Source organism: Macaca thibetana, chromosome 7 (genome assembly GCF_024542745.1).
Source record: "Macaca thibetana thibetana isolate TM-01 chromosome 7, ASM2454274v1, whole genome shotgun sequence".
NCBI classification, from domain to species: Eukaryota; Metazoa; Chordata; class Mammalia; order Primates; family Cercopithecidae; genus Macaca; species Macaca thibetana.
Window position 1 is genome coordinate 143,544,197 of NC_065584.1, and position 24,746 is coordinate 143,568,942.

Consider the following 24,746-nt stretch of genomic DNA (forward strand, 5'->3'; position numbering starts at 1 on the left):
TGAATAGTGCTGCCATAAACATAGGAGTGAAGGTATCTCTTTCACATCCTGATTTCCTTTCTTTTGGCTCTGTACCTAGGAGTGGGATTGCTGGATCATATGGTAGCTCTATTTTTAGTTTTTGGAGGAACTTCTAAACTGTTCCCCATAGTAGTTATACTAATTTACATTCCCACCAACAGCGTAGGATGGTTCCCTTTCTCCACATTCTCGCCAGCATTTGTTATTGCCTGTCTTTTGGGTAAAAGCCACTTTAATTGGGGTGAGACATCTCATTGTAGTTTTACTTTGCCATTTCTCTGATGACCAGTGATATTGAACACTGTTTCATATGTCTGTTTGCCATCAGCATGTCTTTTTTTGAGAAATATCTATTGAGATCGTTTGCTCATTTTTTCGATTGGATTATTAGATTTTTTTTCCCACAAAGTTGTTTGAGCTCCTTCTATATTCTGGTTATTAATCCCTTGTCAGATGGATGGTTTGCAAATATTTTCTCCCATTTCGTGGGTTGTCTCTTCATTTTGTTGATTGTTTCCTTTGCTGTGTGGAATTTTTTTTTGAGATGGAGTCTTGCTCTGTCGCCCAGGCTGGAGTGCAACAGCGCCATCCCAGCTCGCTGCAACCTCCGCCCCCCTGGTTCGAGTGATTCTCATGCCTCAGCCTCCCAAGTAGATGGGATTACAGATGCGTGCCACTGCACCTGGCTAATTTTTGTATTTTTAGTAGAGACAAGTTTCACCAGTTGGCCAGGCTGGTCTCAAACTCCTGACCTCAGGTGATATGCCCACCTTAGCCTCCCAAAGTGCTGGGATTATAGGCGTGAGCCACTGAGCCCGGTCCCTCTTAATTATAAAAGGGTATTCTGGGGCTGGGCATGGTAGCTCACGCCTGTAATCCCAGCACTTTGGGAGGCTAAGGCAGGAGGACTGCTTGAGCCCAAGAGTTCAAGATCAGCCTGGGCAACCAAGGGAGACTTTATCTCTAAGAAAAAAAAAAAAAAAAAATTAAAAAAAATGATGATCTAAGCCAAACTTCCTCAACTGACTGCGCCCTGTAGGGGGAACATCAGTCAATGTCTGGATACACTATTGGATGCCACAACTCAGAGGAAAGTACACTACTGGCATCTAGTGGGTGGAGGCCAAGAAGGCTGCTAAACATCCCACGATAGACAGGAAAGACTCGGCAGCAAAGAATCTTCCAGCCTAAAATGTCAGTGTCTCAGGCTGAGAAACTCTCTTCTAAGCTAGTGTTACCGATCTGTTTAAGGAAGTCTCATAACTAACATCTCAGTTGTTTGTCAGCAAATGGATGGTGCTATGGTGATGCAAAAGCTTACAAATATATTTTCTCAACTTCCTAAATATTTCTTTCACGTAGTCCTGCTTACACTATAGGTGTACTGCCGTCTTCAATTCAGAGAACAAAGAGGATGAACCTTGTTCCTAGTCTAACTCACCTCCAAAATTATTAGGAAACTCAAATGTGGGGGACTGAGTTTCTGAGGCTTTATTATACGAAATGATTAGCCCTTTTTTATAACCTCTATATGGTGAGTCAACTGTCCTAATCTCATAGCACAAGAAACAACAGCCCTAAATAAGAACTGTCTTATGAGAAATACTAGATTCCAAAGACAGTAATTAACCTCTTCTTCAGTCTACTAGTTCTTTGTTATATACAATCTGAATTAAAACAGACAAACAAAAAAAACCCATTATATCCAGCTCCTGCATAATATATCAGGAAGATGTAACTGTTTCTGACTCAAATGCTCAATTTGGCCCGGTGTGGTCACTCATGATGATGATCCCTACACTTTGGGAGGTTGAGGTGGGAGGATCACTTGAGAGCAGCCGGGACAACATAGTGAGACCCTGTCTTTATGAAAAGTAAAAAGTCATCTGGGCGTAGTGACGCATGCCTGCAGTACTAACTACATGGAGACTGAGGTGGTAGAAAATGGCTTGAGTCCAGGAGTTCAAGGATGCAGTGAGTTATGGTTGCACCACTGCACTCCTGAGTAATGGAGCAAGACCTTTTCTCTAAATAAATAAATAAAACACTAAATTTGTCTTGCTTCTTTTTTGTTTCCCTATTCCTTAAAGGAAATTAAATAGATGTTGAAATATGGTGGAACGCCACAGAATCATTAGAGAAGTTAGAGTGATGTCACATTTTAGGGGTACTACATTTTATCCTTTTACAAACAACACAAAATAAGAACAATTTAAGTACGGGTCCTGCCAAATACATGTTAAGGGATATATAAAAACAAGTTTAAATTTATACATGGATTGTACAAGATTTTTGAGGTTAAATATTTTAAGCTTATTGTCTTAAGTGGGTTAAATATTTTCCTGAAATTGTCTCATACTGTTAATTTGTTCAGTCAAGTTAAACCTCCACCCTTCCTGTAGCATAATTATCAAGAATTCCTGAACTTATGTGTTACACTAAACAGACAGCCTAATGAATAGTTATGGCTATTGATTTATTCTACAAGAAATAACAGTAAAAGAATTGTTACTACAATGCAATAATAAAAAGACAAAACACCCAATTAAAAAATTGCAAAGGGCCTAACAGACATTTCTCCAAAGAGGAAATACAAATAGCTAATAGGCACAGGAAAAAATCCTCAATATAATTTGCAATCTGGGAAATGCAAATCAAAACCACCATGAAATACCACTCCACACTCACTAGGATGGTTAGAAAATAACTTATGTTGGCAAGGATTTAGATAAATTGGAAGCCTCAAATACTGCTAGTGGTATAAAATGTAAAATGGTGCAGTCACTTCAGAAAACAATCAGGCAGTTCCTCTCAAAGGTTAAATGCAGAATTACCATATGACCAAGCAATTGCACTTTTTGTTTTGTTTTGTTTTGTTTTGTTTTGAGACGGAGTCTCGCTCTGTCGCCCAGGCTGGAGTGCAGTGGCTGGATCTCAGCTCACTGCAAGCTCCGCCTCCCGGGTTTACGCCCTTCTCCTGTCTCAGCCTCCTGAGTAGCTGGGACTACAGGCGCCCGCCACCTCGCCCGGCTAGTTTTTTGTGTTTTTTTAGTAGAGACGGGGTTTCACTGTGTTAGCCAGGATGGTCTCGATCTCCTGACCTCGTGATCTGCCCGTCTCGGCCTCCCAAAGTGCTGGGATTACAGGCTTGAGCCACCGCGCGCGGCCTAGAGACGGGATTTCACCATGTTAGCCAGGATGATCTCAATCTCCTGACCTCGTGGTCCGTCTGCCTGGGCCTCCCAAAGTGCTGGGATTACAGGTGTGAGCCACCGTGCCCGGCCGCAACTGCACTTTTAAGCATACACCCAAAATAAATGAAATATGACCGCATAGAAACTTGTACACAGATTTTCATAGCAGCATTATTCATAATGGCCAAGAAGTGGAAACAATTGACGTTTATCAACTGATGAATGAATAAGTAAACTGCGCTATATCCATACAATGGATTACTATTCTGCAATTAACAGGAAGGAGGTGTTTAAGGGCAACATCATGGATGAATCTTATGTTCAGCGAGAGAAGCCAGTCACAGAGGACACATACATGATTCCATTGCTATGAAAAGCCCAGCATAAGCAAATCTGTAGACAGAAGGTAGATAAGTGACTGGCTGGGCCCGTGGCAAGGGGAAAATTGGGGGTTGACAACAAAGGGAAGCATGACTTCTTTTCAGGGTAAGAAAATGTCCTAAAGTTAACTGTGGTGATAGTTGCACAACTCTGTGAATATGTTAAAAGCCACTGACTCATACACTTGAAGGGGGTGAATTGTATAGATTTGAATTATAGCTCAATAAACCTGTTTTAAAAAAGGCCAGAGTCACTAGTTCATTACCTCTGTAGGAATTTTTGGAAAATGCGCCGATAGGCATAACCAGCTCTTCTCACTCGAATGTTCTCTTTCAGACCCAGATATTCGACTTGATGCTTTACCCTGTGCAAAGGAGAAAATGGGGCCTGGACGTTACTGGATAATCCTTTCACCCGTGTTCTCACCAGCCAAACCCCCAGTTCCAAGCTGTAGGGAAACATATTCAAAAGACTACAATTTATAGCATTCAAACACTGAGCTAACCTCTCAGATGACATAATGCTAATTTAAAAATATTGAAATACAGCAATTAGGCCAGGCACGGTGGCTCACACCTGTAATCCCAGCACTTTGGGAGGCTGAGGAAGGTGTATCACCTGAGGTCAGGAGTTCAAGACCAGCCTGGCCAACATGGTGAAACGTTATCTCTACTGAAAATACAAAAATTAGCCGGGCGTGGTGGTGTGCACCTGTAGTCTCAGCTACTCGGGAGGCTGAGGCAGGAAAATCACTTGAACCTGGGAGGCAGAGGCTGCAGTGAGCCGAGATCACACCACTGCACTCCAGCCTGTATGACAGAGTGAGACTCCATCTCAAAAAATAAATAAATAAATAAAATATAGTCATTAAACAACAGGGTATTACATATCTGTTTCAAAGAATAACAGTAACACAAAGACCCATCTAACTATCATCTAGAGTATGAACAAAAATATTGGTTTATCAGAAGGCTAAAGGAAAGAACTTTTAACTTTTGAATTAAATGATGCTAGAGCTTCCTTCTTTTCTTTCTCTGTCTTTCTCTCTCTCTCTCTCTCTTTCTTTTGAGACAGAGTCTCGCTTTGTCATCTGGGCTGGAGTGCAGTGGCACAATCTCGGCTCACTGCAACCTCTGCCTCATGGGTTCAAGAGATTCTCCTGCCTCAGTCTCTCGAGTAGCTGGGATTACAGGTGTGTGCCATCATGCCTGGCTAATTTTTTGTATTTTTTAGTAGAGATGGAGTTTCGCTATGTTGGCCAGACTGGTCTTGAACTCTTGGCCTCAGGTGATCCACCACACCTGGCCCATCCTGGTTTCTTATTAGTAAAAATCTAGCAATCTCTTTTGAAAAAATAGACATAAAGAACTATTAGGTTAATATTCTCACACATGAGGATTTTCATACCAGACCTATGGCCCATGCCCCACACCTTGGGGTTGCTGTTTTAGTAGGCCTGCTGGGTCTAGGGTGGAGCACGGACATGTGCCTTATGAAAACCCACCACTGGCTGGGAAACACGGTGTTCTGGATGCCGACAGATCCTGAACACTTGCTTCAGATCATCCACTCTGGGAAGTTAAATTGGGCCTGGGCTGCGTGCTATGCAAGCTGGCTGAACACAGACACTTGAAAACATGGTATATTGAGGCAAATTAGACATAAAAAGTAAAGTCTCTCTCTTTTGAAGACGGAATGTCAGGATTGTGCTGCAGTAGGGAGGTAACTCCTCGCGCTCCCTGTTTGGTACATCTGGGGTTATCTGTGCTGACAGTGGGGCTAACGCACTCAGCAAAATGGGCCTTCAGGAGCTGCGGAGCTGAAAAGGCCATCAGAAGCATCCTCATTCCGATGTCACGCAGGTTCCCGACAGCCGTCTCCCCAGTAAGGCTCTTACAGAAACCACCACTTCCAAGTAAGCCTCATACTTGCAGATGTCTGCAGTGGGCCAGTCACACACAGTCCCTATTGCAACATGGTAGGGTCACCAAAAAAGGACAATGCTGTGATTCCTGCTGGAGCCCACACAGGCAGCACAGTGGTTAGGAGCCTCTGGCGCTGCATTCCTGCTGTGCCACTGGCCCTGCCATGATGCAACTTCTCTGTGTCTCTCAGTTTCCTCTTCTGTAAAAACGGGAATGGTGGCATAAATTCTTTTTTTCTAGATGAGTACTTTCTATGGAAAGCACTTAGTTCGTAGCATGAGCGAAGTAAAGCTGTTATTATTCTCATCCATTCCCAGCTACAATATGTAAACCAGGAAAGGAGAATAGAGAAGGAAATGGATTTTTCACAGTATGGGGGTTCTCAGGAGCACTGTGATGTGCCTGGGCCTGGAGGGGTCAGTTGAATCCACGAGGTGCAGAGGACAAGGCAGAGGGCTGTGAAAGCAAAGGCACAAGGATAGGAAAGGCCAGTGGCGGGGTGCTGTGGGACAGGAGGAGGGGTACAGATGAAGCTCACACTGGGGGTGCAGCCTTGGCTGATTGGAAGGATGAGGTCACAATGGGAGCGGTGTTTAAGAGTCTCCAGTTTGATGGGTCTTACAGAGCCAAGAGCCAGAAATGCTGATTCCTCTAAGATTATTAACTTTTAAAAAGCCTCTATGCGCAAAGAGTTAAGCCGGGCGCAGTGGCTCACGCTTGTAATCCCAGCACTTTGGGAGGCCGAGATGGTGGATCATGAGGTCAGAAGTTCGAGACCAGCCTGGCCAACACAGTGAAACCCCGTCTGTACTAAATATCCACCTTTGCCCATATAAGTCAGACAGAGACAGAGAGAGAGAGAGAGAGAGAGAGAGAGAGAGAGAAATATGTCAATTAAAAAGGTAATTAAATTAAAAATAATTAATTTTCCTTTCTCTCATCCTCCAAATCTAAAACTCGCCACTGGCCTTTTCTCTAGTGAGAAAAATGCATGGAGCTGTTCATTTAAAGGTTCTGCTCATTTCAAAGTACTTTTCATAAATACTGGCTTCACGCCAGGCTTTCGAGGCAGGAATGCATCACCCATTAATTCAAGCAGAAACGTTCCTTTCCCATGAATCACATAGGAAGGAGTATTCCTCATGTTAAAACATTGTTTCATTCATTACAGCTTCCACCATCAAGAAATTTTCTTGTAGAAATCAGTCTAGCAAGTCCTGTAATGTTTAAAATTTGGGGTCACCAAAGGGACACAAGTTGATTTTTGCATATTCCTGGAGCACTGTCACCTCCTCAGCAGTCACCGGCCAGACAGTGCCCGGTTGTTCCCTAGGCTATGCCAACTCCGTCTTGCAGAGAGAGTCTTTTTCCAAGACTGTCCCTGGCCGTTTACTCAAATTGATCAGGGCTAGAGAACTCTGCAAGGCAGCAATTCAGAATCCAGGGCAAGCAACCTTGCCAGAACCCAAACAAAAACACATTTGCAACAGGAAAAGAAAAACCCCATACCCCATAAACTTGTGGGATGAGTAACCCTCTTCACCAGGAGCTTCAACTGGGTGTGTAATCCTGGCCAGTGAAGCACACTGCCCTTTCACGGACCCCAACGCTCCTGACTCACTGATGGAGTGAAACCATCTGTTACACAATAAACCCAAACCGGGATTAAGGGTGGAATCCCAGAAAGCGATCTTACTGGAATTATAAATCAATGCTCGACCGACTAGTACCTTGAACTTCTTAAAACCAGTTTATCTGAATGCATGTCATAAAATTTTTTGCTGCAATTCAAAGAAGGGGAATCATTAAAAAAAAAAAAAAAAAGAAAAGAGAAAATACCATCCTTATCCTATGAGGATTTACTGAATAAAATGTACCACTCATTTAATTTCTCCATTTTCTGATATTCCAATGAATCAAGGTGGATTTTTACAAGAAGGCAGCATCAGCGTTGGTGAACTTCCAAGCAGCTATTGAAAAATTTCTATTTTAGAGGTGCTTTCAGCAGAACTATCTACGTGGGGTACAGGATGGTGTGCTAGGGGAGGTACTGCATTTGTAGGGCAAGTGAGATGTTTTCATTTAAGAGTATTTGCTGGGAAGGACAGGTGGATAGAGGTTGAAATGGGGGAAGGTGGGTTAAGACCCCCTTTGGCAATACCTCTGCTTCCAAGACTCTCATAATGTATTTCTAAGGTTGACTAAAGATTCGATTGGAGTAATCATATTGGAGTATTGATTTAATATCACTGTTCTATTGTGTGTGTGTGTGTGTACATGTGGATGTATGCGTGGGTGGGATGTGCACGTGTGGGTATGTGTGAGAGGTGAGTGTAAAAGTGACAGAGACAGAGGCAGACTGACAGCCACTGTCTGGAAGCCTTCATTCTGTCAGACGGAAGGAGATCCTATTCTAGATGGACCCTCTTAGAAGGAAGGAACTGAGGGCTAAGGAGATGAAGAGTCTCACTCTAACAACTTAGTGATATGTCAGTACCAGGACACAGGTCTTGCAAATCCCAGTCTAGTTCTTTGCTCTAGATCAGTGATTCTCCAAGTGCAATGCCTGGGCCATCATCACCAGCACCACCTGCAAGATTTTTAAGATGTACACGCACGGGCCCCACTTCAGACTCACTGCATCAGAAACTCGGGATGGAGCCCAGAAATCTCAGCTTTAACAAGGCCTCCTGGGGATTCTGAGGCAGGCTCAAGTTTGGGAACCAACGTAAGAGGGCAAAACAAGATGTTTTCTATTTGATTGATTGACTGATTGATTGATTGACTTGGGGTCTCTATCACCTGGGCTGGAGTGTAGTGGCTCAATCATGGCTCACTGCAGCCTAAAACTCCTGGGTATAAGCATAATACATTTTTAGACGGGAAGAGATGACAATGCTGCTACCCTCTTAGTCTGAAAGGAGAAACTGAACTACACATTTCACAAAAGCAGAGGCCAAACTAAGTACATCCAAGAGAAGGGATCAGATGGGGAATGCTTACATTTCATGTCCCAGAGAAACTGTTGAGGGAACTGAGAGGGATTAACCTGCAGAAGAGAAGATTCAAAGGAAACACGATGGTCACCTCGAACTAACAGAAAAGCTGTCCAGTGGCAAAGTGACGAGAATTATTATTATTATTTTTTTTTCAGATGGAGTCTCGCTCTGTCACCCAGGCTGGAGTGCAGTGGTGCGATCTTGGCTCACTGCAAGCTCCACCTCCTGGATTCATGCCATTCTCCTGCCTCAGCCTCCTGAGTAGCTGGGACTACAGGCACCCGCCACCAAGCCCAGCTAATTTCTTTTTGTATTTTTATCAGAGACGGGTTTCACCATGTTACCCAGGATGGTCTCAATCTCCTGACCTTGCGATCCGCCTGCCTCGGCCTCCCAAAGTGCTGGGATTACGGGTATGAACCACTGCGCCCGGCCGAGAATGATTCTTATGGCATGTTTTCAAAGTGAACTAGAGAAGGACTGTACAGCCTCCTAAAGTAAGAATTGACCAAAGAAGAGTTGGTCACTTTAGAAAGTATGAGCTCCTCATCAGGGCCTGAATATCATTAATGGACAATATTATAGAAGGAATCTGACTACATTAAATTGAAAAATTTCAGAGATTGAATGGAAAAGATGCCTTAAGGGGCCAGGGGTGGGAGCTCACGCCTGTAATCCCAGTACTTTGGGAGGCTGAGGAGGGTGGCTCATGAGGTCAGGAGTTCAAGACCAGCCTGGTCAAGATGGTGAAACCCCATCTCTACTAAAAATACAAAAAGTAGCCGGGCGTAGTGGTGGCACCTGTAATCCCAGCTACTCAAGAGGCTGAGGCGGGAGAATCGCTTGAACCCGGGAGGCAGAGGTTGCAGTGAGCCAAGATCATGACACTGCACTCCAGTCTGGGCGACACAACAAGACTCTGACTCAAAAAAAAAAAAAAATCCTTAAGAATATGCATCTATGGATGAGATTATTCAGAAACGTTGTGGATTGAAAACATGGCAGCTCCTACATCCACGCAGCCTGGCTTCTTCAGAGGAGAGAAAAGACTTAGACTGCACCCTGAAGTATTCAGTATTAAATAAAATGAACTTTCAGACAGTAAATGTTTGACCTATGTGTTTTTCTTACTATGGATCTGTTTCTTCCTCTAAAGGATCAGGTATCATCTGTCTGCCATGGTTTAGGATCTTGCGGGCAGGATGGAAAATGGCCACACCTATCCCTTGCAGGAGGTAATTGGCAGCTAGGAATTTTAGTCCTGGTCTTCCCATGGAACCTAAACCTGGAGATCTTCACTTGACACCTAAAAGAGCCTATCTTCTTTTCTCCAAGAGAGAAGACAAGAGGTAGCAATTCCAGTAGGCTCCCATCCTGGGACTGATATTAGGTGACGATGGCTGGGGTCCTCTCTGTAGTTTAAGCATCTCTCCAGCCCTCCTTCCCATGCTTCTATGGACAGTGGGATCAGGCCTCTGAACAATGTGTGTCTGGGTCCCCCAGTGGGCCACAAAATTCACACCCTCTAGCCTCCTACTCAATGCCGCCATTTCCTCCTGCCCAGGCCACTTCCCTAAATGCTAGTTGTGGGAGGAACAGTGACGTGGGCTTCCTTGGAAGTCAGGGCAGAAAGGGCTCGCTGAATTCTTGTGCTCCACATTTCCCTTTGACATCTTCCCTTTGACATCTTTCCTCCCAGAGTCGTTCTGCTCATCAGCACGGTGCTTAGGGGGAATGCCAGAGCCTCCAGCGTGTCCCGGTGTCTTCATGAGGCATAGCAAATAACGGACCGTATTTCTACCAGGTCTTCCGCCCTTCACTTTCCACCCCAAGCTAAGCATTCTAGGCCACATCCTGTGGGTCCGATCAGGGGCTGGGTGTACTAAGAATGTCTACACAGAACCTCAAACTCATTTTAAAACCATTGTGACTCTGCGGTATGAGGTTATGTTTTGTTTTTTTTCCATCTGCCCCCAGACTAGCCAAGATCAACACTACAAACTGCTAATTCTGAAATGAATGGCACTGCTAACATTTTAGGAAATGACACAGAGGAGAAACAGTATATAGCCTTTGTCCTGAAAAAGTTAAGACGCAAGAGCACGACAAAGACATGTGCGGGCAACTGACACTGCTCCTGCCTGTGACGGAGGACAGCTCACCTGGAGCAGAGGGAAAAAGGTCCCGGCCCCACCTAAGCTGGTTTCCTCTTATACCTGCTTTCCTCCCAGTCTCTGGGCTTCTTGGTTTCATTTGGCTTGATGCAGCGAATGTAGTGAGGCGTACATTTCATCAGGGTGCTCACGAGGTCATTGGCTTGTTTCTAGAAAGGAAGAGCAGTATCAGCATCACGGAACTTTCTCTACAGAAGACCAAATTTCAAAGGAGGCTTGTAAAACTCTAATGTAGAAATATATAGCTAGGAATTAATCTTCATGACAATCTGCTCATTAAGCTTAAGTCAGGTCTACTAAACTTTCCGAAAGCTTTGCCGACTTTTATGATGACTTTATCACTCCTAAATGGGTTTGAAATTCAATCTTCAAAAGCAACTAGGCATTTTTAATACAGTTAAGAAAACAGAACAACAACAAAAAGCAAAAATCCCAATAAATCTTCACATACAACATGATTTTCAAGTGGTACAGTAAAGCATGTCAGTTAACAAACTAAGTTCATTTTAGACTGATAGAGGGCCTTTGAAGATATATTGTTCTCATTAACTTTTTGCCCCCAAAATTATTTGTAAGGATAAATCATCAAATCCCCTACATTCTCTTTTCTGGCAATCCAACTAATGAAGAATCACTTTGCTAAAGTGATTAAAATTCATAGTTAAAGAATTGGAGATTCATAAAAATTTGAGAATTTATAAACTTTTGATATGCCATTTCATTCAGTTTCTTCCTCAATATGTCCATTTAAAAACCTGCGGAGTCTGAACACTTTATCTGTGGCTGATATCTCACTTCTTCGCAAATCTAGAATATTCCATATAAAACCATCTATTAATGCCTGTGCGCTGGGTACCCAAAGTATAAATGGATTCAAGCAGAAAAAGCCACATAAAGCAGAAATTGCTTACGAAGTATTTTGAACCCTGAGAATCTCAACCTTTGTTTGAAGAAACGGGAGTAGAGCTCACATCAGCATTCCCACCCCACAGCTGAGCACGCCCTGTGGGTCCAAGGATGTGGTACACATGCGAACTCCACTTCCAAGCAAAGCAGCATGAAGAGAGAAAACCTCTAAAAGAAAAAAGCCAAAAGGGACCTCCAAAGCCAGAAAACCATTACAAAGTCAGCAGAAGGGATTTGCTTGCAAGAGACAACCCTCTCTCAATTAGGACTTTTCTGTTTTCATGGGTTTCGGAAATCTGAAACCCTTGAGAAAAACTATTGAGTATATTCAAAGCAAGATATTCATTGGTGAATGAAATTCTCTGTTTAGATGTGCAGGAAATAGCTTTCTTTGCGATGCTTGAAATTGAGGACAGACAGGGCTGCAGAGGTTGCATGATCAAAGCAAAGTCCTATAATGAAAAAGTAAATTGTCTCTTATGTTCTTTGATGATGTAGACTGCAATTGACAACAAATTTGATGATTTTTCCAACACATCAGGTAGAGCCGGAGAGGGACTGCAGAGTTGAATATAACACAGCTTTTTTTTCTTAAAGTCCCCAAATTCTTAATTTTTTAAACTTTATTTTAGATTTTAGTTTTGTATTTAATTACAACTTTTTTTTTTTTTTTTTTTTTTTTTTTTTTTTTTTTTGAGACAGAGTCTTACTCTGTGGCCCAGGGTGGAGTGCAGTGGCGTGGTCTCAGCTTATTGCAACCTCCGCCTCCCAGATTCAAGCGATTATCCTGCCTCAGCCTCCTGAGTAGCTGGGACTACAGGCACATGCCACCAGGCCCAGCTAATTTTTGTAATTTTAGTAGAGACGGGGTTTCACCATGTTGGTCAGGCTGGTCTTGAACTCCTGACCTCAGGTGATCCACCTGCCTCGGACTCCCAAAGTGCTGGGATTACAGGCGTGAGTCACTGCGCCTGGCCTACAATTTATAATTTCCAAGAATAACTTGGCAAACTCTTTTGTCCTAAGTATTTAACAGCATTCCTTCTTTCTCACCTCAGCATAAGAAAACATACAGAGGCAAGTGTGACTTAAGTTTATAAGTCACTTGCCATATTCCTCTCCAGCTAAAATAGTGACAGATAACATTTACTGAGTTAGCAGCATGGATTAGATACATGGATTATCTCATTTATGCCCCACAACAACCTGAAGAGGTAGCTACTATTTAATATTATTCCTGTTTTTAGATGAGAAAGCTGAGCCTTAAAGAAACAAAGTATTGCTCAAGATGACACAATCTGCATGCAAGAGAAGCAAAGCTTGAACCGGCATCCACAGGCTACCAAGCCTGTTCTTTGGCAACAATGCTATCCTGCCTTGCTGACAAAGAGATGGGATCTTTTAGTGTGATATAAAAGGAATTAACTGGAAGAGGTAGGGTTAGACAGAAGCCACCAGGCTGTGAATAATTTCAGCAAATAGAAATACATCTTAACCATCAAAATTATCCTGCATTTCAATAGCCATGGGTCAACTTTATTTATTTATTTTTAATTTTTGAAACACGATCTTGCTCTGTTGTCCAGGATGGAGTAGAGTGGCATGATCACAGATCACTGCAGCCTAGGCCACCCAAGCTCAAATGATCCTTCCACTTAAGCCCTCTGTGTAACCTGGGACTGGAAGCACATGCCACCACACCCAGCTAATTTTTAAAAAAATGTTTTTGTAGAGATGGGGTCTCACTATATTTCCCAGGCTGGTCTCCAATCCTGGCCTCAAGCAATCTTCCCCCCTTGGCCTCCCAGAGTGCTGAGATTACAGGTATGAACCACTGTGCCCAGCCTTGGGTCAACTTAAGATGTCTGCTGAGGTGGTTGTGAAGCAGTAACTCAATTTAATTCTGATTCCAGCCAAGAAGGGTCTCTGAGTTAGGACAGAAAGGCACCAATAGCACTTGCTCAACAGAAGCAGGTGTTAAAATATACAGACAGCACAGTGAGAAAGGGCTTAGAGTGAAAGCTCCTCTTCTACCTTCAGAGATGACAGCAGGCCTGACTGTGGGTCCTGGCACCTTTATTTGCAAGCTACATGACTAATCACTAGATTTCTCTGGCCCTCAGTTCTCTATCTGTAAACTAAGTAGGTTGAACTAGAAGACCTCTAATTTAATCTAGAGATTGAAATAGACATTAAAAAACAAACAATCAGCCCAGGTGCAATGGCTCACTCCTGTAATCTCAGCACTTTGTGGGGCTGAGACAGGCGGATCAATTGAAGTCAGGAGTTTGAGACCAGCCTGGCCAACATGGTGAAAACTCATCTCTACTAAAAAAAAAAAAAAACCCAAAAATTAGCCAGGTATGGTGGTGCCGCCTGTAGTCCAGCCACTTTGGAGGCTGAGGCAGGAGGATCGCTTGAATCTGGGAGGCGGAGGTTGCAGTGAGCCAAGATCACATCGCTGTACTTCAGCCTGGGTGACAGAGCAAGCCTCCATTTCACACACACACATAAAAAACAAAAACAAAAAACAAACCAAAAAAATCCCCAACCAATCCAATCACCTACATGATGCCTACACCTCCTCTGTCATGTCCCTTACAGCTCCAGCTGCACTCAGGTAAAGCTGTAACCAGTCCGTCTTTGCCACCTCTGGGCTTGATTCTGTTTCTCTGTACCATCAATCTTTCACTCTAATTTAAATATGGGACGAGTATTCCTTATCCGAAATGCTTGGGACCAGAAGTGCTTCGGATTTTGGATTTTTTCAGATTTTGGAATATTGGCATTATACTTTCATTTTTTGAGACGGAGTCTCGCTCTGTCGCCCAGGCTGACACATCAATGGCACAATCTCGGCTCACGGCAACCTCCATCTCCTGGGCTCAAGTGATTCTCCTGCCTCAGCCTCCTGAGTAGCTGGGATTATAGGCGCCCTCCACCATGCCCAGCTAATTTTTTTTTTTTTTTTGAGACGGAGTCTCGCTCTGTCACCCAGGCTGGAGTGCAGTGGCGCAATCTTGGCTCACTGCAAGCTCTGCCTCCCAGGTTCACGCCATTCTCCTGCCTCAGCCTCCCGAGTAGCTGGGACTACAGGTGCCCGCGACCACACCCGGCTAAGTTTTTTGTATTTTTAGTAGAGACGGGGTTTCACCATATTAGCCAGGATGGTCTTGATCACCTGACCTCGTGATCCGCCTGCCTCGGCCTCCCAAAGTGCTGGGATTACAGGCATGAGCCACTGCGCCCGGCCTAATTTTTGTATTTTTAGTAGAGATGGGGTTTCACCATGTTGGCCAGACTGGCCTGAAATGATCCACCCACATTGGCCTCCCAAAGTGCTAGGTGGCCATGAGCCACCGTGCCCGGCCTGCATTATACTTTATAGTAGAGTATCCCGAATCTGAAAAGCTGAAATCCAAAATGCTCCAAAATTTGAAACTTTTTGAGCACCAACATGATGCTCAAAGGAAATGCTCGTTGGAGCATTTCAGGATTTGGGATGCTCAACCTGTACTGGTCCCTTCCAGACACAATAATATCGAATTAAGTAAAACCTCAAAATCAAGTGCTATTAAATATTACTATATTTATACTTTTATTTATAATCAAGATAATAAGAGTTCCCATCAAATGAATATTAGTTAAATCCTGCAAATCAGTTTACATGTTTAAATAATTACAAGATAATGAAATATATAACATTACGATGACCTTGAACACCAGTTTAATTTTTTTTTCAAGGAACTCAGAACCCTTTTAAATGCTTATGCCTCAGGGATATTGTTAAGATGACAGTGATGTCTGCAAAATACTGTGGATATGGAATGTATCGGAGATTGGGCCATGGCTTTGTAGCTGTAAGAGGTACTGGGAGAAACTTTTATTCCTATGTGGAGGCAGACAGCCAGGCAGACAGAGGTCACAACATCCACCGAGGAGAGTGTGCCTGGAGGTGGGAAAACATGCTGTACTCTCTTTAGGTAAACTGGCTGACTTCAGCTTGACCTCCCTAGAAAAGGGCCTGAGACTTGTAAACCTAAACATTTTGGAAACACCCCACACAATGATGGCACTTTGAACCTTCAACCAGACAAGCATATGAAGGAAAAGAAAGGGGACAAATCTTCAAGGAGGAAAAAAGTGTCCCTACCCTTGCTCTCCTTTTTATAGAGAATAATCCAGACCACTTGGAAATGAGTCATCATAACCTGGATGATCCGGGCCCCTTGGATCTGAATGTGACAGTCTTATGACTCGATTTTCCAGCCCAGAGTTAATCCTTATCCAGCACTTTGCAGTAAAGGCATGAGTCAGAAACTTCACACAGACAGTAATATCTGGGCCTCATGAGAATTTCATCTGTTTTCTGCCTTCAGCTTTCTGCTCCAGTGAGCCTAACCCAGTGGCTGTCCTGGGGCTACTAAATTTCTCTAGTTCTTTCAATATGATGTTCTTGACACTCAGAGGGCTCTACCCTACAGCTGAAAGCCCAGGTTGGACTCGGTTGCTTGCAGCACCTGTAATCCCAGCACTTTGGGAGGCTGAGGCGGGAGGATTGCTTGAGCCCAGGAGTTCAAGACCAGCCTGGGTGACATTGTGAGAACCCAACTTTACAAAAAAGGAAAAAGCAACAATTAAGCAGAGACCAACAACGGTGATATAGGAATGGGGCTAAAGGGGAAGAATGTAGTCAGAGCACATATATACATCTTGTGTTCAGTATGCCTTAGGCACTGCGTTACATGCTTCCGATGAATTACGAAGCTGAAGCATCACAGTAATCTCTTAAGATAGACACCAATATCTCCATTTTACAGGGAAGCGGTGAGGGCACTGAGAGCATAAGTAACACCTTGGCAAGCACACAGCGAGGAAAAGCCAGAGCTGAGATTCAAACACAGGCAAGCAAACTCAAAGCCCTGCTGTCACTCAACCATTCCTTTGATTGAAAAACTGAGGAAGTATTTAGCTGGTATAATTTTTTAAAAAAATTATTCTTAACCAGCATGATTTTTAAAAATAGCTTAGTGAATATTTCTTAGAGTTACAAGATTAAGTGTGTGTGACACAATGACAAAAACAATTTTTTTTTTTTTTTTTTTGAGATAGGGTCTCGTTCTGTCCCCCAGACTGGGGCAATCACAGCTCACTGTAGCTTTGACTTCCTTGACTAAAGTGATTCTCCTGCCTCAGCCTCCCAAGTAGCTAAGAGCATAGGTGTGAGCCACCACACCTAATTTTTATTTTTAGTAGAGATGGGGTTCTCATTATGTCGCACAGATTGGTCTCAAACTCCTGGGATCAAGTAATCCTCCCTCCTTGGCCTCCAAAAGTGTTGGGATTACAGGCCTGAACCACTACATGTGGCTGACACAGACTTTTTTTTTTTTTGAGACAGAGTTTCACTCTTCTTGCCCAAGCTGGAGTGCAATGGCGCTATCTTGGCTCACTGCAACCTCTGCCTCCCGGGCTCAAGTGATTCTCCTGCCTCAGCCTCCTGAGTAGCTGGGATTATAGGCGCCCACCACCACGCTTGGCTAATTTTGTATTTTTAGTAGAGACAGGGTTTCTCCTCTCCATGTTGGTCAGGCTGGTCTTGAATTCCCGACCTCAGGTGATCCGCCTGCCTCGGCCTCCCAAAGTGCTGGGATTACAGGCATGAGCCACTGCACCCGGCCCACAAACTCTTAATTCAGAGTGTAATTAGGGACAACGAATTTTGCCACACAATGGCTCAGGTACCACAGAACCCTGCCTACTTCCTGAGAAACACTGTAAGATTTTCTTCAGACTTTGAGACACCATGTGGCCAGATGTGTCTTCAATTCCCAGCAAGGAAAGGCCTGCAGGGCCCAGTGAGGAGGGACGCATAAATTGCCCCTAAAAGACCAAGTAGAATTTCTGGCAAGTAACGTTCCATAACTGGCAGGTTTTTGGGCTTGGCCTGGAAAACTGTTATCAATATCCAAAACATGGCTCCGAACCACAACATTTCCCTGATAGTTAATTAACATAAATTCTTCCAGATTCTGTACAAAGCCATTTTCTCTTAGAAAGTAGCTGATTATCAGCTGCTGACTATTAAGCTATGAGGTACTTAAACCATTTAAGATTTTGGTACAGCCAAGTCAAATTCAGCTTGCTTCCTGGAACCTTTTAACAAGCAGCGACATTACTTCTGAGCATCTTCTGTAACCATCTCCTCACATCTCGCTGACCTCGTATCCTGGCCCAGGGGTGCAGTTCCTGACTCCTAGGAAGCCCTAGCCCTTTTAAGAATCTATAAATTTCCTAAAATAGAACTAACCTTTATTTTGCTTCCGGCAGTAGTTGGGCGCCCTTTCTTGTCAGCTTGCAGATTTTCCGGAAATAAAGACTTTATGAAAGGCCTGGAAAATGAGAAAGAGAATGAATTAGCAATCTGTAAGTACCTTGGGGTCTGAAAGCCTGCCTTTTTAGAGGATGGGGTGGAGGGCCGTCCCCAGGCACATAACCTTGGCTACAGAAAAGCCATCTGACTCACAGCGCAGGCCATCAAGATGTGACTTGGGGAAATGAACGATGGACGAAAGACATGAAAGGAAAGAATTCTAAGATATAAGCAACTTGGAATCAAAGACTGCAAAATAAATTTTAAAATGTTGCTTTCCAACGTCCCTAGTCACAGGAATTGAGGTATATCTTGACAGTAGAACATAACGGAGGGAGGTCAGCAGGGGATTTCAGGTTTTCGTTTTCTTTTGTTTTTGAGACAGGGTCTCGCTCTGTTGCCCAGGCCGGACTGCAGGGGTTCAATCATGGCTCACTGCAGCCTCGACCTCCCAGGCTCAAGCCATCTTCCCACCTCAGCCTCCTGAGTGACTGGGACTATAGGCAGGTGCCACCACATCCAGCTAATTCTTGTATTTTCTATAGAGATGGGTTTTGCCATGTTTCCCAGGCTGGTCTCAAACAACTGGGCTCAAGAGGTGTTACTGCCTCAGCCTCTGGAAGTGTTGGGACTACAGGCGTGAGGCACTGCACCTGGCCAGCATGTGTTTGTTAACACAAGCAAGCTAGACCAGAACTCAGGGAATTATATGAAATATCTGGATTCAGTGCAGATGCTGCTTTGCTCTAGAGCAGTTTCTGAGCCTGGGCACCACTGGTATCTGCGGCTGAATAATTCTTTGTTGGGGGCTAAGGAGGGGGCCTCTTCTACATATTGTGGGATATTTAGCAGCATCCATGGTCTCTGTTCACCAGATGCCAGTAGCACACTGTTCCCAGCTCTACACAGAAAACCCTGACAAACTGCTTTTGAGTATGAGCAATTTTAAGTGGAGCAGTAACAAATCACAAGCACTCTGCCTCCTGAATATACTTTCTTTTTTTTTTTTTTTTTTTTTTTGAGACAAAGTCTCACTCTATCGCCAGGCTGGAGTGCAGTGGCGTGATCTTGGCTCACTGCAACCTCTGCCTCCCAGGTGCAAGAGATTCTCCTGCCTCAACCTCCTGAGTAGCTGGGACTACAAGCGCACACCATCACACACAGCTAATTTTTGTATTATTAGTAGAGACAGGGTTTCACCATGTTGGCCAGGATGGTCTCGATTTCTTGACCTCGTGATCCACCTGCCCTGGCCTCCCAAAGTGCTGTGATTACAGGCGTGAGCCACCGTGCCCGGCCTGTATATACTTTCATTAGTGGTGTTATTTGAGCTGCATGTGTTTTCACGTCTGCCTCACTAGCAATAGGACAGGGACAATGCCTTCCTCATCTTAGTGTCCCTGGTGTGTCTGAAGCATAGCATGGTACACAGTTGGTCCATAATATATATTTGCTGACTGGGTGAATGACGGGATCCACGTAAATTAGCAATCTGACATTCAAATTCAAACTCACTTCCTCCTCAATGACTTTTTGGGCATCTTGAATGTTCCAGGAAGTCTCCCCAGCAATCTACTTTTAACTTGACCAGACACGACTACAGATTTTGACATCAAATGTGTTTATAAAATAATAGGCCATGTCTATATGACAGCAGTTTATATGGAAGCAATAATAGCTCTTAAACTTGGCAGGAATTTTAATAAGTTTTTAAAAACAATCTCTGGAAGCAAGTCTGCACCTGACTGCCATAAAACCCACAAGCCAGGACTTGTGGCTTACCTAACCATCTCAGAGAAGAACCGATCGATTTTGTATGTTGTGAATAAAAAGAAATGCAAAATCTCAAAAATGGTGGTGTGACTGCAAAGAAGGGCAGAGATGGAGAGCAGAGGGTGAGGAGGGGCAGGGAGCGACAGAGAGAGAATTAAATGGAGCAGAACAGCTGTCCAGGGCCTGAAAAGGAAACTCTTGCTTTGCTTTCATTGCAGTCAGTCCTTTATTAGGAAATTATCAGGCTCGCTGCTGTTGATTAGAGGAACTGGCCTTGCTGTTGTGACAGCTTAAGTAATAGAGACCAGAAGGGCAGCTCTTACTTGAAATAAGCTCTAGAAATTGTTAGATCTGGCATGCATGGGCCTTGCCTTGCAAGCATGGACCTGCTCATGTAAATTACATCTTCTTATGTGTTATCCAGGATCTTGAGAACCTTTTCAGGGAAGAGGGGAGGAAGGCAGAGGTGGTCCTGACAGTTCTAGCAGTGTGCAAGGGGGATAACCCCCACTGTTCTACCCCTATAGATGAAACAGGGTCTTGGGAGTTAAAATGGATCTCTGAGTCACCCCTTCTTTAGTTGTCCCTCCCACACTTCTCAAGCCATTTCTTAAGTACTTCAGGGACTCTGGTTAATGTGGGTCTTGCTAAGCCACTAAGCATCTTTAAAAATTCAAAGACCATGAAGAAGAGTTCAAGGGCAAAATGTCATAGAACCAGACTGTTCCACTCTTAAATGGTCAGAAATGGCCATCCCAATCCAAAGCCAGTGGACTCACTTCTCCCTGATAATAGTATTGAAAGGTAGAAAGTCTGATGCCCTCAAGGACCTGTAGATGGCACTTGGAATTTGGGTGCATGAAGTGTTAGGGACATAAAAGGGACAGACTGATATAGAGAAAAGAAAGCTATTTTGAGAAACCAAATAGATCAATAATAATCCAGACCCAATAGCACGAAGGAACAAAATCCTAACCACTAAACATCACAGGTGTTTTGTTTTGTTTTTGTTTTTTCTTTATTAGAGACACGGTGTTCCTATGTTGCCTGGCTGGAGGGCAGTGGCTATTCATAGGAGTGATCATAGCTAACTGCAGCCTCAAACTCCTAGGATCAAGTGATCCTCCTGCCTCAGCCTCCCGAGTCGCTCGGACTATAGGAGCACACTACCACACCCAGCTCATAAGTTTGTTTTCATATTGAAAATTTCATCAAACCTATATCCCCTGTCAGCTATGGCAAAACATACTTACAGCTCACTGCTCTGCATAAGCTCGATGAGATCCATAAAAAGCACATCCCGGTTCCTTTCACAAAAGCCATCCATGTCATAGGATACCTGGCCAAGAACGGAAAGAAATCTAATTTCATTGAACAAAATGTAATTTCATCGAACAAAATGTGATTCATCGAACAAAATCGTTTATTGAACAAAAAGTCTAATTTCACCAAACAAAAAACACAAGTTGCCATGGCTATCCTCACCACAACGTGTGGATTTCCAGATGTTGCATTTGGGATTTCATTGTGCACTGTCACAGGAAGGTTGTGCATGTCTTACTTGTTAGCTGACTTAGCGGGGATGACCTGCAGATGCTGATGAGTATCTGCCTGCCTGGATGGCCCAGGTGATCCATAATCAGAACTCCAGCTCTCAAGGCCCCATACCCCTTTTTCAGTGGATTCATAGGGGTGTCTAAATGACAAACTCAATTCTTTCCTAAATTTTAGCTAAGACAGAGCAAAAGTGAAGCCCCTCATGCTCAGTAATTCATTGCAATGAGCCATGTCATCTGAGGCTTTGCAATTTCTCCCAGAAGCAGTATCAAATTTGCACCAATCTGGCCAGAAACTCATGCTCAGATACTCTGTTTAACAAGAGGTCAGCTGGGATGATGGATGTGACCAGGGGATTTCCATAGGACCAGGAAGTCCCCAAGACCATGACCTCAAATTACTTTTTTATCATCTGCAGCCCCACACAGCCTGGCACCCACTAGGCACCCAATACTCATGGGTTGTATGAGAACAAACACCAAAAGTGAACTCTGGGCCTTGATTTATACTCCCAGTCGGCATGAGGAGACAAGGAATGCCAGTCTGTGATTCCAGCAAGAGGCAAGACGAAAATCTATTTCTTCAGCAGCTAATATATGTAGCAGGGTGATTCATGTTCCAAAAATATGCAATAGTATGGTGAGATTTAGTGCTGGAGTGACTCCCAGCTGGCCCCTACCCTGCTCAAGCTTCAGTTGACTGTCCCAGTGCGGGTCCTGGCCAGGACTGGCACCAAGGCAGCGGGATCCTTTCAAAATAGGCCTCCAGCGCCATAGACCAGAAAGCAGGAGCCCACTTCTCGGACGCTGGGAGATGGTGCAGGCAGCCACCGGTACGCAACGCACAGCGCCCTATCCTTCCCGGCAGGGTCATGGTTCAGAAAACGTAACCTTATTTTCATCTGTAGATAATAGAAGCATTTTTCCTTGGCACTCATACTAAAAATAAAAAACTAGTAATCCCAGGGATCTGGGTTAGCTTCTTCAGCATGTCAACTATTGATGAGAACACTCTTTGTAAAACGAACTCCAGAAATCACTTGCTAGAGAAGCAGCCCTTCACTGCCTTAGTCTGAGCACCCACGGAAAGCACGTGTCGGAGACGCTGGAAAGGCCCGCGCAGCCGCAGTAGAGGGCCAGGAGGCGGGTCATGCGCACCCGCAGTAGAGGGCTGAAGGTCCTGCCAACGGCTCTCTTGGTGTCTCAACGTTCTGGTCAGCAGCTTTTTGCCGTTTCTCTCTCTCCACTTCTTGAGCGAGCAGCCATGAGTTGGACTGTGCCTCTTGTGCGGGCCAGCCAGAGAGTGAGCTCGGTGGGAGCGAATTTCCTGTGCCTGAAGATGGCCCTGTGTCCCCGTCAGGCAGCGCGCATCCCACTAAAGGGCGCCTGGCGCTTCACCTCCGTGAGCAAGATGGCGACTGTGAAGAGTGAGCTTATTGAGCGCTTCACTTCTGAGGAGCCCGTTCATCACAGTAAGGTCTCCATCATAGGAACTGGATCGGTGGGCATGGCCTGCGCTATCAGCATCTTATTAAAAGGCTTGATCGATGAACTTGCCCTTGTGGATATTGATGAAGGCAAACTGAAGGGTGAGACGATGGATCTTCAACATGGCAGCTCTTTCACGAAAATGCCAAATATTGTTTGTAGCAAAGATTACTTTGTCACCGCAAACTCCAACCTAGTGATTATCACAGCAGGTGCACGCCAAGAAAAGGGAGAAACGCGCCTTAATTTAGTGCAGCGAAATGTGGCCCTCTTCAAGTTAATGATTTCCAATATTGTCCAGCATAGTCCCCACTGCAAACTGATTATTGTTTCCAATCCAGTGGATATCTTAAGTTATGTAGCTTGGAAGCTGAGTGCATTTCCCAAAAACCGTGTTATTGGAAGCGGCTGTAACCTGGATACTGCTCGTTTTCGTTTCTTGATTGGACAAAAGCTTGGTATCCATTCTGAAAGCTGCCATGGATGGATCCTCGGAGAGCACGGAGACTCAAGTGTTCCTGTGTGGAGTGGAGTGAACATAGCTGGTGTCCCTTTGAAGGACCTGAACTCTGATATAGGAACTGATAAAGATCCTGAGCAATGGAAAAATGTCCACGAAGAAGTGATTGCTACTGCCTATGAGATTATTAAAATGAAAGGTTATACTTCTTGGGCCATTGGCCTATCTGTGGCTGATTTAACAGAAAGTATTTTGAAGAATCTTAGGAGAACACATCCAGTTTCCACCATAATTAAGGGCCTCTATGGAATAGATGAAGAAGTATTCCTCAGTATTCCTTGTATCCTGGGAGAGAATGGTATTACCCATCTTATAAAGATAAAGCTGACCCCTGAAGAAGAGGACCGTCTGAAAAAAAGTGCAAAAACACTTTGGGAAATTCAGAAGGAGCTCAAGATTTAAAGTTGTCTAAAACTACCATTCCGAAATTATTGAAGAGATCACAGATACAGGATTATATAACGAAATTTTGAATAAACTTGAATTCCTAAAAGATGGAAACAGGAAAGTAGGTAGAGTGACTTTCCTATTTATTTAGTCCTCCAGCTCTTTTATTTAGCATCCACGTGCTGGATGATACTTATTTACAATTCCTAAGTGTTTTTGGTACCTCTGATGTAACAAAATTCCTAAGTGTTTTTGGTACCACTTGCCTTGTTATATACATGTTGTTAGCATTTAGTTCCCAAAAAGTAGGATGTAGGTATTTATTGTGTTCTAGAAATTCTGAGTCTTTTCATTAGATATATGCTATTTCTTTCATTCTTGCTGTCTTACACCTATGTTCATTTATACGCTGTAAAGTAGTAGCTTCTTCTACAGTATAAAAATAAAAGTATGTACATACAAAAAAAATATGCAGTAGTATATACAATCTTTTGTTTTGCTTCTTTTGATAGTCAATAAGTTCTATTTGTTGAATGAATAAAATACGGCGAGGCATATGATTTGCTTCATGAGAAACCAGATCACAGACCCAAAAGCTTAAAACAGATAGACATTAAAATGGATATTGGCCATACCTTCCCAGCATAATGATGAATGATGAAGCCTTGGTTCCAACTGTTGAAGTGCTCATGACTCCCAATCTGCATCTGAAGTTTCTGGAGCAGTGTCTGATCTGCCCCCTCACCCACCGCATGCATCGTGGCGCACACATCATCCAGGATGCTCATGATACCAGGAGGGTTCTGATGGGAGCAAGAAGGCAAGGCCCTAGTCACTGACCTCTCCAAAACAGACAATGCTTATCAGGTCCTTTCTTAGGGAAGGAAACAGCTCCCCAGACTTAAGATACCATCTTGAAAGTCAGTCTTCCCCTTCAGGCAAGAATGCAATTAATAGTCCCAAATGGGAAGTCACCACTTAGATCTAAAGAGGGAGGAAACTCCATTTTCCAAAAAGCTGTTTAACTCCCTGAAGTTTTATCCAACAGT

General features: G+C 43.9%; 2 protein-coding genes across 2 annotated transcripts in view; one reads left to right on the plus strand and one right to left on the minus strand.

Annotated features, from left to right (window-relative positions):
• MYO1E (myosin IE) overlaps positions 1-24,746 on the minus strand; it is a 240,413-nt gene that overhangs the window by 49,409 nt on the left and 166,258 nt on the right. Inside the window, exons 14-18 of the mRNA XM_050796778.1 lie at positions 24,333-24,500; positions 21,000-21,085; positions 17,911-17,992; positions 10,737-10,843; positions 3,862-3,960 (exon numbers count right to left, since the gene is read on the minus strand). Of these exons, the coding sequence (XP_050652735.1) occupies positions 3,862-3,960; positions 10,737-10,843; positions 17,911-17,992; positions 21,000-21,085; positions 24,333-24,500 (542 nt within the window). The remainder of the gene's footprint in view (positions 1-3,861; positions 3,961-10,736; positions 10,844-17,910; positions 17,993-20,999; positions 21,086-24,332; positions 24,501-24,746) is intronic.
• Positions 22,436-24,336, plus strand: LDHAL6B (lactate dehydrogenase A like 6B). Its single transcript, XM_050796832.1, has one exon. It carries the CDS (start codon positions 22,453-22,455, stop codon positions 23,710-23,712), a length of 1,260 nt encoding a protein of 419 aa, XP_050652789.1. The 5' UTR covers positions 22,436-22,452; the 3' UTR covers positions 23,713-24,336.

What these genes read in the sequence shown, in the direction of transcription:
- LDHAL6B (XM_050796832.1), top strand. Translation starts at nt 22,453, where the DNA reads ATGCGCACCCGCAGTAGAGGGCTGAAGGTCCTGCCAACGGCTCTCTTG.